The sequence below is a fragment of the Limanda limanda genome, chromosome 15 (assembly GCF_963576545.1).
Source record: "Limanda limanda chromosome 15, fLimLim1.1, whole genome shotgun sequence".
In the NCBI taxonomy this organism is placed as follows: domain Eukaryota; kingdom Metazoa; phylum Chordata; class Actinopteri; order Pleuronectiformes; family Pleuronectidae; genus Limanda; species Limanda limanda.
The window spans coordinates 7,369,758-7,383,122 of record NC_083650.1 but is presented as its reverse complement, the minus strand read 5'-3'; the positions used below and the strand labels follow the sequence as shown (position 1 = coordinate 7,383,122).

At 43.5% G+C, this 13,365-nt stretch overlaps 1 protein-coding gene across 2 annotated transcripts in view; it reads right to left on the bottom strand.

The window, feature by feature from the left end:
• Positions 1 to 13,365, bottom strand: part of LOC133020600 (protein bicaudal C homolog 1-like) — a 61,704-nt gene that overhangs the window by 6,628 nt on the left and 41,711 nt on the right. For both annotated transcript variants that reach the window (XM_061087221.1, XM_061087222.1), the window contains exons 8-18: positions 12,055 to 12,306; positions 10,412 to 10,543; positions 7,766 to 7,970; positions 5,647 to 5,805; positions 5,155 to 5,342; positions 4,674 to 4,815; positions 2,477 to 2,630; positions 1,507 to 1,666; positions 1,361 to 1,400; positions 467 to 621; positions 189 to 345 (exon numbers count right to left, since the gene is read on the bottom strand). In XM_061087221.1, the coding sequence (XP_060943204.1) occupies positions 189 to 345; positions 467 to 621; positions 1,361 to 1,400; positions 1,507 to 1,666; positions 2,477 to 2,630; positions 4,674 to 4,815; positions 5,155 to 5,342; positions 5,647 to 5,805; positions 7,766 to 7,970; positions 10,412 to 10,543; positions 12,055 to 12,306 (1,744 nt within the window). The remainder of the gene's footprint in view (positions 1 to 188; positions 346 to 466; positions 622 to 1,360; positions 1,401 to 1,506; positions 1,667 to 2,476; positions 2,631 to 4,673; positions 4,816 to 5,154; positions 5,343 to 5,646; positions 5,806 to 7,765; positions 7,971 to 10,411; positions 10,544 to 12,054; positions 12,307 to 13,365) is intronic.

The window sequence follows — 13,365 nt, the reverse complement described above, 5'->3', positions numbered from 1 at the left end:
AACCTGAGGACGTGCCGAAGTGGAGGAGCCGGGGATCGAACCACAGACTTAGTGGACGTCCTGCTCTACCTCCTGAACCATGTACTAACCTCGTTAAACTTTGCTCTGCTAAAGCTGCACTGCTGGGAAATGATCAGTGCTTTTTGTCCTTGTAACAAAGATGCTATATAAACATTTGCTCCACTGACCAGATTTGTTCTGCTTCCTCTTGGGGCTGCCGATGGCGGTGGGGAACTCTGGGTGACCCGGCAGCCCGTTACCGTTTCTGTCTCGCCAGTTTTCCGACTCGCTGCCGTTCCCCAGAAGCTCCCGGCTGCCGGATCGCGACAAGGACAGCGGGGACCCCTGAGCAAGGCAATGCAAACATTAATAAGGCCATTGCATCAATGTAATCTTTTACAAACAGACACATAATGCCAATAAATAAACTCGAGAGGGATGAACACAGAGGGCCTGAAAGTCTGACCTCGAATGTGGTGCACATGCTGGGCTTGTAGGGCACGTGATTGGCTCTTCGCAGCTCCTTGATGGTCTCAGCTGGCATCGACTTAGAGAAGCCCAGGCCGCTCCAGGTGTTGGTCGGGGTCCGCACCTCAGTCACCACAGGCTTCTTTAACATGGCTGCGTGGATATAGACATTAAGTGATGCACACATACACCAACAGCGAGATGATAATACTTCTGGTAAACATTTAAAACCTACCCCAAATAAAACAGACTTGGTTTTTAATTAGTTCAATGTTCTTGAGTGAAATTCATTTTGTGGTAATTTATTCACATTTAGGAATAATTCACTGTGTTGGTGTCTTTGAAATCTTAACTACATTTTCAGATAATTGTTTTCATTTATTTGAAAAAGCCTGTTATATATTTGAAGACCAATGTCGTCTGTATGAATATGAGAATGAAAGAACAAGGAAATGTTACATAAAGCATTAAGTACTCAAAAGACACTTCTGGCAAGAATGAGTGTTATAATATGGGAAATATATTTAAGTGTGTATTTACAGACGTCAGTATTCATGATTGAAAATCAACAATTACTATATATTATATCACCTCAATATTAACAGCTATGTACCACTTCAGATTATCCAAACATTTCCTTGTTCTTTCATTCTCATATTCATACAGACGACATTGGTCTTCAAATATATAACAGGCTAAAATTTTGAAATTAGTACATAAAGCATTAAGTACTCATAAGGCACTTCTGGCAAGAATGAGTGTTATAATATGGGAAATATATTTAAGTGTTTATTTACAGACAGAGATATTTTTTTCAAGTTGATGAATTCACTGGCAGTTGTGACCTTAACATTATACAAAGTGAAGTTATGGTCAAATGACACAAACTCACCTTTGGTTGCCAACAGCTTCTTCTGTTCATAGTCAAAAGCCTGAAAAGTCAGCAAACAAGAGTTTTATTCCTTTATTCCTCAAAAACTGAGCATGATGTGTGTGTGTGTGTGTGTATGTGTGTTGGGTGAATGAGTGCACTTATACCTGCATGTTGGCGAAGGCCTCCTGCGGTGACAGCCGGATTCTCTCCCTCTCGTTCAGCTGCGCCGCTCGCTCGGCCGCCCGCTCGCTGCCCGGCGCCCTCTTGTCCGCTACGGGACTGTCTGACGAGCTGGACTCGGCGTCCGAGAGGAGACAGTCTGAACTGTTGGGATTAGACGAAAATAAACAGTATTGTGTGAGCACAGAAAAAGCACAGAGCCTCCAGATGTTGTTTTGCTCCAAACTCATCTTCTCCTCACACCATCTCTGAGGCTTTTAATGTTTCCAGCTCACTGGTTACAGCTGGTTACTCTAACACCTACTTCACATCTACAAGATTTTCAAAGTTGTCAGATGGCTGTGCACTTCACACTTCATGACTTGCTGTCCTGTGATTGGAAGTATTGCAGTCGTGGGTCATACAACACGACTGAACGGGTCACACACGTCACCAAGTTTCACCAGGAGAAACCGCCCACCAGTATGTCAGGTCTCCAAACTACGCACATTGCTGTTACAGATTTGTCTCGATATTTAGTTAGAAACTTGGACGGAGGAGACGATGTGTCAGCGAGCGTTCACACAGTGAGATCTGCAACTGATGATCAGACGCCGACTTGGCTCCAATCTGAGGCTTATGTTCCATAATTTGTTGGCAAGGGAGTTGGGGTAAAAATCGTCCAGCTCACGCAGCAGCCAATAAACCCATAATGTCCACGTGGGACAAAATGTCCATTTGGATCACTTTTCAGTTTTATCTAATTAATTCATTTTTCAATGTACAATTTACAGGCACAAAGAAATGAAGTGTGAACTCAGATTGTACTGGATGTATTTCCACACCTGTGTTTCAGTGGTTATCCTCACTCCATCCATGTCTAAAGGGATTAATAGAATACTGCCAGACATTCTACTCCCAGAGGGGAATGATGAACAGTCACGAGCTGTAAATGATCTCTCCATTAAAACGTACTGTAGATGAGAGTTCTTGGTGCCCTGCAGCAGCTCCACCGCCTGTCGCTTCCCTGATGACGTCTTGCACGAAGCAAGCATCTGTTTCAGCTCGTTCCCATTAGCTGAGTGCGAGGGGCTCCGGGGCATGCCCACCTCCACAAACGTGTCAGAGCCTGAAGCCAAAAGAAAAGACAAGCACATTTGGATTATTATCCCTTATTTCAAATTTCTTTCCAGTTAAAATCGACATCTACATTTCAACCAAGTGAAAACACAGAAACAGACTTTACTGCTGGCTCCTGTCCTCAGAAAATACATTAAATGCATATCTGAAATGCTTATTGCTTTATCTAAATTCCAATTTGTGCCAGTGTGTTCTCAGCTGGCTCACTGAGTGTAAAGTAAAGAGTGTGTGCAGCCTGGTGGGCATCAGTCCACTATGTGTGCATGCATTAAAGTGCGACAGGTCTCAGCTGGATCCTGGATTAATTAAAAGCATAGCAGCTCTGTACTTACAGTGGTTTTCATCTGCTTCTCTACTTTCAGCCTGACAGGAACCTGCTTTGTGTAACAGGACGTGCCATGTGTGTGTATGTGTGTGCATTCATTAGTATAATCAAGAAAGCCTGAATGTGCATGGTGCACTGTATAACATAAAATAATATGATGTCAGTCAATCTAATGAAGCTCTCTGGGGTTTAATGTTTGAACAATTCTGCAACGTTCCCTCATTCCGCGACGCAGAGTCGGCTCGGACCAGGCGAGCCAGTCCAAACAAATTCCGGGACACAGAAGGAGGCAAGGAGAGGAAACCTCACCAGGACCCGCTGCAGTCGGGGTAGGACCGGCTCAGAAAACAGTGGGGAAAAACGAGACGCGTGAGAGTGAAGGTTTGAGGGGGAAACCGCGAGTGTGAGACACAGAGGAAATGAGGGCCTTTCTGAACCACTAGGAGACCAGCAGCTAATCTGTCTCTGTTCCAATACAATAAAAGTAGTCAGAGGCAGTGTGAGGTTAAGAGGACAGTGCAGACAAATAGAAATAAGTTCATTCGAGGCGTTTTCCTCAAAGTGGGTTTAAGGGGTCGCATAAATCTCGAGTGGAAAAGTTTAAATTGTACATTTATGTTAAGTCGGCAAAGGCCAAGGTGAAGCCGAGTTAAAAATGTTAACAGCTCGAAAATTGTGTCTCCAGTGTTAGAATAACACATAAATCTGAAAGATCTCTAGTGACTCATAAGAGGGAGAGATTCCTGCTTTAAGTAGACTTAAACAATTGACTTCTTAGCCTTGTAGAAGTTTTGGTTCACGATGGTTTCCTTAACATTGAATTGAAAGTTTCTTGAAATAAAGATTGAACTGCAGTAACAATAAATAGTTAAATGCACTGGTTGTTTCCCACATTCTCCCACATGGTATGAGCAGCTTTCTTACAACAGTAAGATATTAAAAAAATATATATGTTAGAATATTCTAGAGAACATATTACACCTGTGGATTAGTCCAATCTATTACTACAAGTCTAACTCTTGTGGAATAAGTAGTGCTGTATTTATTAAATATCTTCAATTTTGTATTTCTTTACTTAATTTTTTTCTGGGAATTGCATTTGTTATGTGTACTTAAAACAATAAAGAATATATATATATACACAGAGAGTGTCTCTGGTTAAGTCAGGACAGTACAGATGACGGGCATGGGGGGGGCTCTGCTCACCTCATAACTAACACGTTTCACAGGAAAAGCTCATGTTTTTTGGATGGAAGGTGATTAGCACATGAGCTTGGGAGTACAGGTGTTTTCACTAACCTTTACGTTCTGTAGAGCTGAATATTCTGTGTGAATATATTCAAAACAGATGCGGACATGATTTTATCCAGACGACATTAAATGGCTGCGTAGACTGACATATTCTACACATGTTCTTCAGTGTGTGCAACCGGCACAGACATAAATCTGAATTCTGGCCCTTGCAACATGAGCAGATGGATCATGCACAAAGCCAGAATCTGCATCTTTCTGAAGAGACAATAACAGAACCGTCCTCTATTTTTCTGAAATGCCCTCATACTTTTTTTTACTTTCATAGAATGATGCAAGATTTTTGCAGCTAAATCCGGCCTTTGGAAATTCATGCGAAAAACCGCATCCAGTGGTCAGAAGGAGAGATTTCACAGCGTGCAGGCTGGGCTAGCAGAGTTTACTCAAGAGGGATACCTTCATCCGGGCTGGACTTGCTGGAAAGTGGCTCAGACGGGTTGTGTCCGCTGGCCTCTTGGACCGAATCACATGGAGCTGGATTCAAAACTGTTTCTGCAAGTGACGCAGTCGACATCCTCCCATAGACTGAGCCAGGGTGCTAAAAAAAAATAATACATGTAAAACATACAAAACAGATGAACATGTGTCAATGTGTTGAATGTAAAACCTTTTTAAGACCATAATGAATGAAATTTAAGTCTCAAGATGCACACTGCCAAAACCCAAAGAACTAATTTAAAAGCCAATTAAAGAGGTGTTAAATGAAAACTTAAAAACCTTAAGACCTAGAAAAATGTACTTAAGATCCAGAATGCAATATTTTAGACTTTTTAAGGCATTCAATTCATATTATTATAATATTTTAGACTTGTTTTAGACTTTGTAAGACCATGCAGAAACCCAGAATGTACTTAAGGTAATTGCAGCATGTGCCGACCTTGACGTGTCCATTGAGAGTGCAGGAGCCCTTGCTGCAGTCAGGGACCCCGTTGGGCTGCTTGTCGATGGGGGCCAGGCCCGGGGGAGGGGACGGCGTGCTGTGTGTGTAACCCTGCACGCTCGACAGCAGGATGCTGTTCAGGGTGGCCTGGGCGGCCTGGTGCAGCATCAGCTGAGACGTGAAGCCTGGAACCAAAGAACGTAGATTAGATTTGATGAAGTCGTTAGAGAAATACAAGCTCTGTCGGCTCCTGTGTGTTCATGCCTCTAGATATTTTACAGTAGTAGTTACAGGAAAAGTCCAGCAAACGACCTATAAAGTTCAACCACAAGTTGTATGTTTGTTGTTTTTATGATGGACAGTATAATGTCTCTACAATATCACACTGGTAAAAATAACACCTCTAATTTGAAAATGCACTTGAAATGAAAGGGTGCCAACAAAACCACACACCAGGGCGACTAAGTGACAGAAATACTGCAGACGGACCTTGGGTGCTGGTGAGTGAACTGGGCCACAGGGAGGGGGGTGTGGGGGTGCTGGGGCTCGGGCTCTGCAGAGGGCTCATGGACGAGTTCAAGCTGTTGAGGAGGGCGTTCGGTGCCGCCGAGTTGGCGAGGGAGTGGGCCGCCGCTGCACCCAGGAAACCTGAGGAGGAGAGAACAGGAGCTCAATGGATCAGCGGTGGTCCTGTCAAGAGCGTGGAGACATTTTTCAAGCTAATCACACGTTACCCCGAGGCCCTCAGAAAATAATCTTCGGTCTTCAGGCTATTAAACTGGAATTCCCTCGAACTGCCATCAACCAGACAGCGAACGTCGGGAAGGATTACTTACATTTCTACAAGGTCATGGATGCAAAAGTACATAACTCGTGCGTCCATATACCCAACCAAACCATGTTATTGAGAGCACCAACAATGTGGTGCTTGGTGTCTTTACCCAAACACAGTGTATGAAAACAGAAAGAAGCAGGTCTGTGGCTTTAACAAGGGGCTAGTTTGGCTCCAGGAATAATGCCATGGATTCTGCTGGCAGACAGGTCTGTAATCTGAGGAAGAGAAGCATGTAGCAATTACTAAAGGCCAGGATGTGGCCGTCCACAGCTTCACCCCCCGGCCCCTGGGTTTAAACTAGACAGCAAGAACCCAATTCTACTGTACGGGGACTTCATGGCACATTGTTCTTCATTTAGCTTTTTTTTTTATTTGATTGTCCCATCTGAATTGGTGAGGACACAAGGACACCAAACAAAACCATGAAAATCATTAACTTCATATATGCTACATTTTTTCAAAAATCAATAAATTCTCAACACAAATCAAAATCAATTTGTTTTACCTGCAAATTGCACACACTTACAAATATCAGTCCTCTCAACATGCCAGTTTTTTTTTTTTTTTTAAATCAAGATCCATTAACTATGTTCCGAGAAATTAACAATTTTGTTTCGTTAATTTCAATGTTGCAATTTAAAGAAAGACAATATATATTCCAGGCTCTGTGCAATGATTCAGATCCACACGTTATTCCTGACCGATACCACATCTTGTCATAAAGTTTCGTGGAAATCCGTCCAGTAGTTATTGTGTTAATCCTGCTTACTAACAGACTAACAAACAAACTTGGATGCAAACCTGAACTCCTTGGCAGACGTAAACATATCATGGTGATTATTTAATGATCATAATCTTCCTCCTCTTTTTGAACATGCAAATGTATAAATAATATAAATGTCGATTTGTTAAGGCAAGATTTTGAAATATGCTGCATTTATTTGACTTAAGCAGATCTGTGATGGATCTATCGCCAGCAGCAGCAGCAGCGCTTGTAGCAATAAATCATTTTAATCTTCCATCTCATTTCCTTTGATAAATTACTCACGTCCTCATTTCCATGTTGCATCCGAGGCCCAAATAACTGCATCATATTTAGGCAAAGAGCAGATAATCAGGGCTAAATATCCATTATGAAACTAAACTTACTAATTCCAGTTAAAAGTTCGCCCATGGAAACACTGAAGAAAATCTTGATGCCTTCCAAGCTGAACTCTGTGCCTTCATGCTGAGGTCAGACAAACAAACTCCTACGCCATAATAACTCTTCATCATCCTGTGATTCATAAGCTCCTGATTCATTCAAACTAGCACAACTAAACTGGTATTGAGGTTATTTTCTGATGGTTGACTGATCAAAGATTTCCACATTGGGAGCTCGCATGAAATCCAGAGGTTTGATTTGCGGACCAACATCTCCTATGGTGGAGTGCGTATAGAAACGACAGCATCACGGCTCACTGGATGTGATTTATGTGGATGCTGAAAAAATATTTGTGTCTAGAATCACATGCACTCAATTATTCGGAAACACGGAGATAGGAGGCTTTAGGGACATCTGGCTCCGAGAGATCTTCGCTGGTTGTTGTTGCTAAGAGGGAAAAACTCTCTCGTACAGACACGACACAGATGTACGAGAGCATTCGTTCATCTGCAAAAGATATTCAAATTTTAATGGATTCCATGCGAGAGACAAAAAAAGGTTTTATCTTTATCCTCCATTGTGGAAAAAAAAAACAAATAGCCTCTTAATAATTTAGTCAGTGTGATTACCCAGATTGCTCAGCCCCAGGCCAGCTGAGGCCAGGATGTCCAGGCCGACGGGGCAGATGAGGGACGGGGACGGGCCGCTGCTGCTCGGGTTCAGGGCCACGGAGGGAGAGGAGCACGACACCCCGTTGCTCTCCAGGCCCAGGAGGAATTTCCGGGCTTCATACATGTTCACTGCGTTCCTCTCCACGCTCTTGACGATCACAGACTGGGAGAGAGGTTGAGGGAACAGGTGATGAGCAACGAAAAACAAATAAAAAAAGAAGCAGGTGGAGGAGAGAGTCAGAGGACGAAAGGAGAGAGGCAGAAGAGAAGGAGGCAGGGGAGGAGGGAGGGGTAGATAGGGTAGGGAATGCTGGCCCCAGAGATAGGGAGAGAAAGGGAGGATGAGGGGGGGGGAAACATAAATGGGAGGAAGGAAGAGGGAATTAAAGGCAGATTAGAAGGATAAACATTGAAGCAGTGTGGGAGAGAGAAGGAGACATGGGAGCGAAGTCTGACGAGAAGCGTTTCTCAATCTTCTGCATAGAACACATATCCAGCTCACTGATATGACTGAAGAGAAGGCGAGATAAGACTATTTGCTCATATACTACGAAGCACCACATCAACACTCGAGTGGCAAAAACAGTAAAGATTGAAGTGAGAGAAACTGTTTCTTCATTTTACAGAAACCCTGCCCTTTAGAGTCATCAAATAAAAATAGGCACGTGCATAAATCATGCCCGGGCTCTTTGTGCTGTGCCAGAGCTGAGTCGTAGGAAAAATGGATCCCAATCAGGATCGGTGACTCCGACACAAACACACACACACACACTCACTCTCACACACAAACACAAACACACACACACACTCTTACACATAAACACACTCCTTTACAGGTCTGCCAAAGCGCCGCGAGCACAGAGGCTACAGAATGTGTTTGGAGGGGCCTTTTAGGATTACTGCTGTCACCTCGTGAAAATGTTAAAGTGAAGGGGTCTTAAGAGGATCTGGGCTGGGTCCGTGTTTACACTGGCACCTCCACACCGGTCCCCACAGGCCTGTCTGGTTCGGGCATCGAGCCCTGGCTCAGGCTGGGACGTGGGCACCTCGAGGAGACAGTCAGGACCGGGCCAAGTGGTGAAACATGATTACAAGTCATATTGTGTGCGGTGGAACATCGGAGGTTGTCTTTGAATACAGGTGCAGCACATGTTAGTGTAAGCGTGAGCAAATCCTCTTAAGATATATGAAAAATGATGAACATGATTTACTGACTCAGGCTCAGTTTACTGAAAGGCCAATTTACGACAGGATTTACTAAAAAAACACTGAAAATCAAGTCGGCCATTTCTTAGTTGGAAGAGCTGAGGCATAATAACAATATTTAGTGCTTCTGTCAGTCAGGAGAGGCACACACACGGCAGGCTGTGTGCACACTGTGATTCCCCATCGGGGCAAATCTGCCAAAACTATTCTCAGTGTTGGTGTGGCATGAGTCCTCCTGGTGTAAGATTCCACTTTTTCCTTTTCGAAATTTCATCAAGAGGTGATGAAATGTGACATGGCAATCTGTAATTTATTTCAGTTTCACGCTGGGACATTTGATGATGAGTAGTGATTCAACAGAACAGAGGCTCATTTGTTTCATGGTTGTCTTTTTCTTTTTTTAGCCTGACTGTGTTGGAACAAGTACGACAGCAGCTCGGTTTTCTCTGTGTCAAGGGTTCGGATGTTTTTCCTTCAAAAACTTTAAGGTTTGGTAGAAATTAGACATTTTATTTATCTTGTAAATGGACTGTATTCATGTTGTGTTTTCCAGTATTATCGACAACTCAATGAACTTTAAAGTCCAAGTCACACACACATTCATTCGGCTCTCCTATGTGCAGCCATCGTTTTTCATACACTATGTGCACAGCGATCAGAGGCTATTTGGAATCAGTATCTTGCACAAGGAAACTTCGGAAAGCAAACTGGTTAGCGGGCGACCCTCTCTGCCTCCTGAGCCACAGCCGCCCACTTGTCTTTTCTATAACCCAACATTAACAAATGTAGGTATCAGCTCCAAGAGCACAATAGAAGAATGAGAAATCAGAATCAGTGGCTTAGTATTTAATGTAACATGTATTAGATGCCTGTATAACTGCATTTCAACATTTGCATTTTATAGACCCTCTGGCAGAATAACAGTGTGAACTAAGATGCTCACAATGACATTGATGGATTGATTAGCATGCTGGCATTTGATAATTGCCATAAAACACCCCAAGTACAGCTGAGGCTGATGAGTTGATTTTTGCTGTTTCATTTTAAAAGTCCATCTAGAAACGAACACTAGAAATGAGCTCAAGCTATAAATTCTGTTGTACGTGGATTATTTTCACTAAAGAAATGAAAAGGAAACTGCAATTTTGAACTAGATGAACTGTCAGGTCATTTCCAGGGGAACAGGAAGATGCGCCAAACTACTTGATATTTCATTCAGAAACCTGGACTTGAACCCCATTTTGTTCCCAGAGGAATCCGAAGGGAACACCAAAGTTATTGGGAACAATCCACTGGGCACCACAAACCAGTGTGCAATATTTTTGAGTCAATATCTCAACATTAAACAGTTCCCTGAAGCTTAGTGGGCGGTGTGAGTGTGCAGGCCTGGTCTCTTACCTTGCTGGGCTGCTTTGGCTTTGGTTTGATACTGATGAAGACGTCCAGCTGCTCCATAAGTGCTGTGATACACTGAGGCTCCACCTCGATGTCCTCTTTGATGTCAAACATTAACACCAGAGGCAAGCAGCCCTGCGGAGCAAACAAAGATCAAATGAGTAACAAAAATACTTGTTTTCTTTGTCAGGAGCAGACCTTGATGCTTCTTTGTTCCTATATTGAGCCATTTCTCCTAACAGTAGTAAAGATTTCTTTATAGTTCACCATTGTAGACCTACATGTTTGCCATATACCAATAAATACAAGATTCACTGCTGGATCCATCCCACCCTGGGCTCGGGGAAATTCCGCCAAGAGCAATCTGTTTTGCATGATCACCACCGCAAGTGCCACAGACGTCTATATTCTGCGCCGAGAGCTGGACAGCGCTCCTATTGTGAGTGGGTGTAATTAGCAGCAGAGTATAGGAGCAGGATGGCTGTGACAGGGCCTGGGATCCGAGCTGTAATCTACAGTCTGGCTGGAAGAGGCCAAATCACACAGTGCGGACTTGCGGGCAGGACGGCTTTTACTTTCATAGTGACTCCCGGACTCCTCTTTAAACTTCTATTTCAATGGACTCTACAGTCCCCCTGCTTTCTGTGCTTCTGCTCCCTCTTCTAAAACCCTTCTCTCGTAAATCCGCCGCTTTTCACTCCCACTCAGACAGACAGTGAGAGGATCCCACTTGTGTGTCCTGTTTCCAGAGCAGGAGAGAGTCGTGTTTAGTCATTACAGCAACTTTGGCATTTGCTAAGTGTCTCCGGGGCCGAATGGGAGACCGCAGACAAAGAGAAGGCAGCTCTGGCTGAATTACTGCCCCACATTACCGATCTCCAAACACGGAGCCAGAGCTGTTTATGGCCGAGATGTCTCATACACACCAGCTCAGCAGAAGCTCCGAGCCAACAGTAATTAAGCAGCCATCACTTTTGGACATTTTTGAAGCAGATTTCTGATTCTATTCTCTAGTCGTTCAGATAAGAGCAGCCTCGGCGGTCACCGGCAGCAAGACAAGAATGACCGCATAACATTTCAGCTGTTAAAAATTTAAATCTGAGGCTGATCCTGCTGCTCCAAAACACTAATGCTAACGTGCTGACCTCTGAGTTACTGGCAGGGATGAGATTCCAGTTTGCCAAAATCTACTGTCAAGCCAAACCATTAACACCAATAAGGGTAATCTTCATGCGCACGAGATATTAAGAACCCAGGGAATCTGATGCAAACGTGCGTGACCTCCTGACAGGCAGGTATGTGGTAGCCATAAATCGCACAGACCGACTTTGAGGTGGCTACAGATAGTTGATGAACCGACAAGAACATTTCGGCAGTTTTGAGCAGAGCCAAGAGAATTGATTCAAAGCCCTCGAAAGCATCCGTGGCTGAGTCCCATCTCAAACCCCAGGCATCACTCACACATACCATGATGACGTCCATGAAACAATGACATCCCATTACAGCGACCGCACTGCATGTGGAGTCTGTGCATGTGAAGAATATATTGCCGTTGCCACCCTTTAACCACATAAACAATGCTTAGAAGTCTCGAGTTATTGTTCTTAACCGGCAGACGCCATTAAACCAAACACAGAGCCACGCACCATGAGATACTGCCGTGCCAGGCAGACCGACTCGATCGTGCCCTGGATGTAGACGGTGGATTTCTTCTGGGGGCTGTTGGGGTCAGGGAAGTGGATCTGGGCGCCCGTCCTCTGGGTGATGTGCTTGATGTTGCTGCCGTTGCGGCCCTTCATGAAGAGGTGGTGCTGCGGTGCGATGTCCAGGTGGGTGGTGACCGAGATGGTGCTCGCCAGGCTGCCAGCCAGGTGCTCTAACAACAGAGCTGTACCTCTCTGGAGAAACAAGGACCACAGGAGACAAATCATTGAAATAACATCGAAACTGAAGTTTCCCTGCACTTAATGTGTTTAGCTTATTGTTACCAAATGATCATAGTCTGCATTGGTTCAAGGACAAAGTGTGTTAATGCATTGACTTTATTATTATTCCAAACTGATTCTTTTTATGTCCTAAAATATGACTGCAGGGGATCTACAAACAATAGAAGTGCAGTGTATCTACTTTTTCAATAGATGCAAAATGTTTTTGTCTGTTAGTTAGCATGATTATGCAAAAACTACAGTATACGTTTTACCATGAAACGTGGGGGAAATATGTGTTTGATGGGTCAGGAAAGAACCAAATCTGAATATACGGACGTATCCAGGAACTTTATAAAAATTTTATCTACAGCGTTTCACAAATAATTTATTCCATCTACGACGGTCGCGGAGGCAGATGCACACAAACACTCAAGTGCAACAGGTTCTGAGTGACGGATACACACACTAAATATTGACATACAAGTTTGGCGTGAGGGAAACAGCATTGCAACAAAACTGCACCGAGCAAATAGTGCGCCAAATACATCTAGAGCTATACAATGCAGTAATTGAGCAAAGCACCAAGTTAAACATCTCCTATGTTACGAGTAGTGTCACATTTTTGGGGGGTTCATTATGAAACTGTGGTGGGACAAATTAAAATTTGGTGGGTCTCCACAATCTAGATAATTAATGGTAAACAAACACTGCTTTGACATGGTGAGATATGGCATTAGCCTTCGTGGTGGTGGTATATGCTCTCAAACTTCGCTGTTCGTTTTCATTATGATCTGTGAATCATTTTCTGGATGAAACTGTTTGGTCTATAACTGCTTGGAAAAGAGTAAATGACTTTAGCATTTCCCTGCGGCATGATGTGATATCTCCTAATTACTTGTTTTGCTCAACCAACAGTCTAAAACCCCCAAGAGCTTCAATTTACCCACAAAAAAACAAAGAAACACAATAAAAATACTCACAAGAGCCAGAGAGTGTTTGGTACTTTATGTCAGATAAATAAATTGTTCA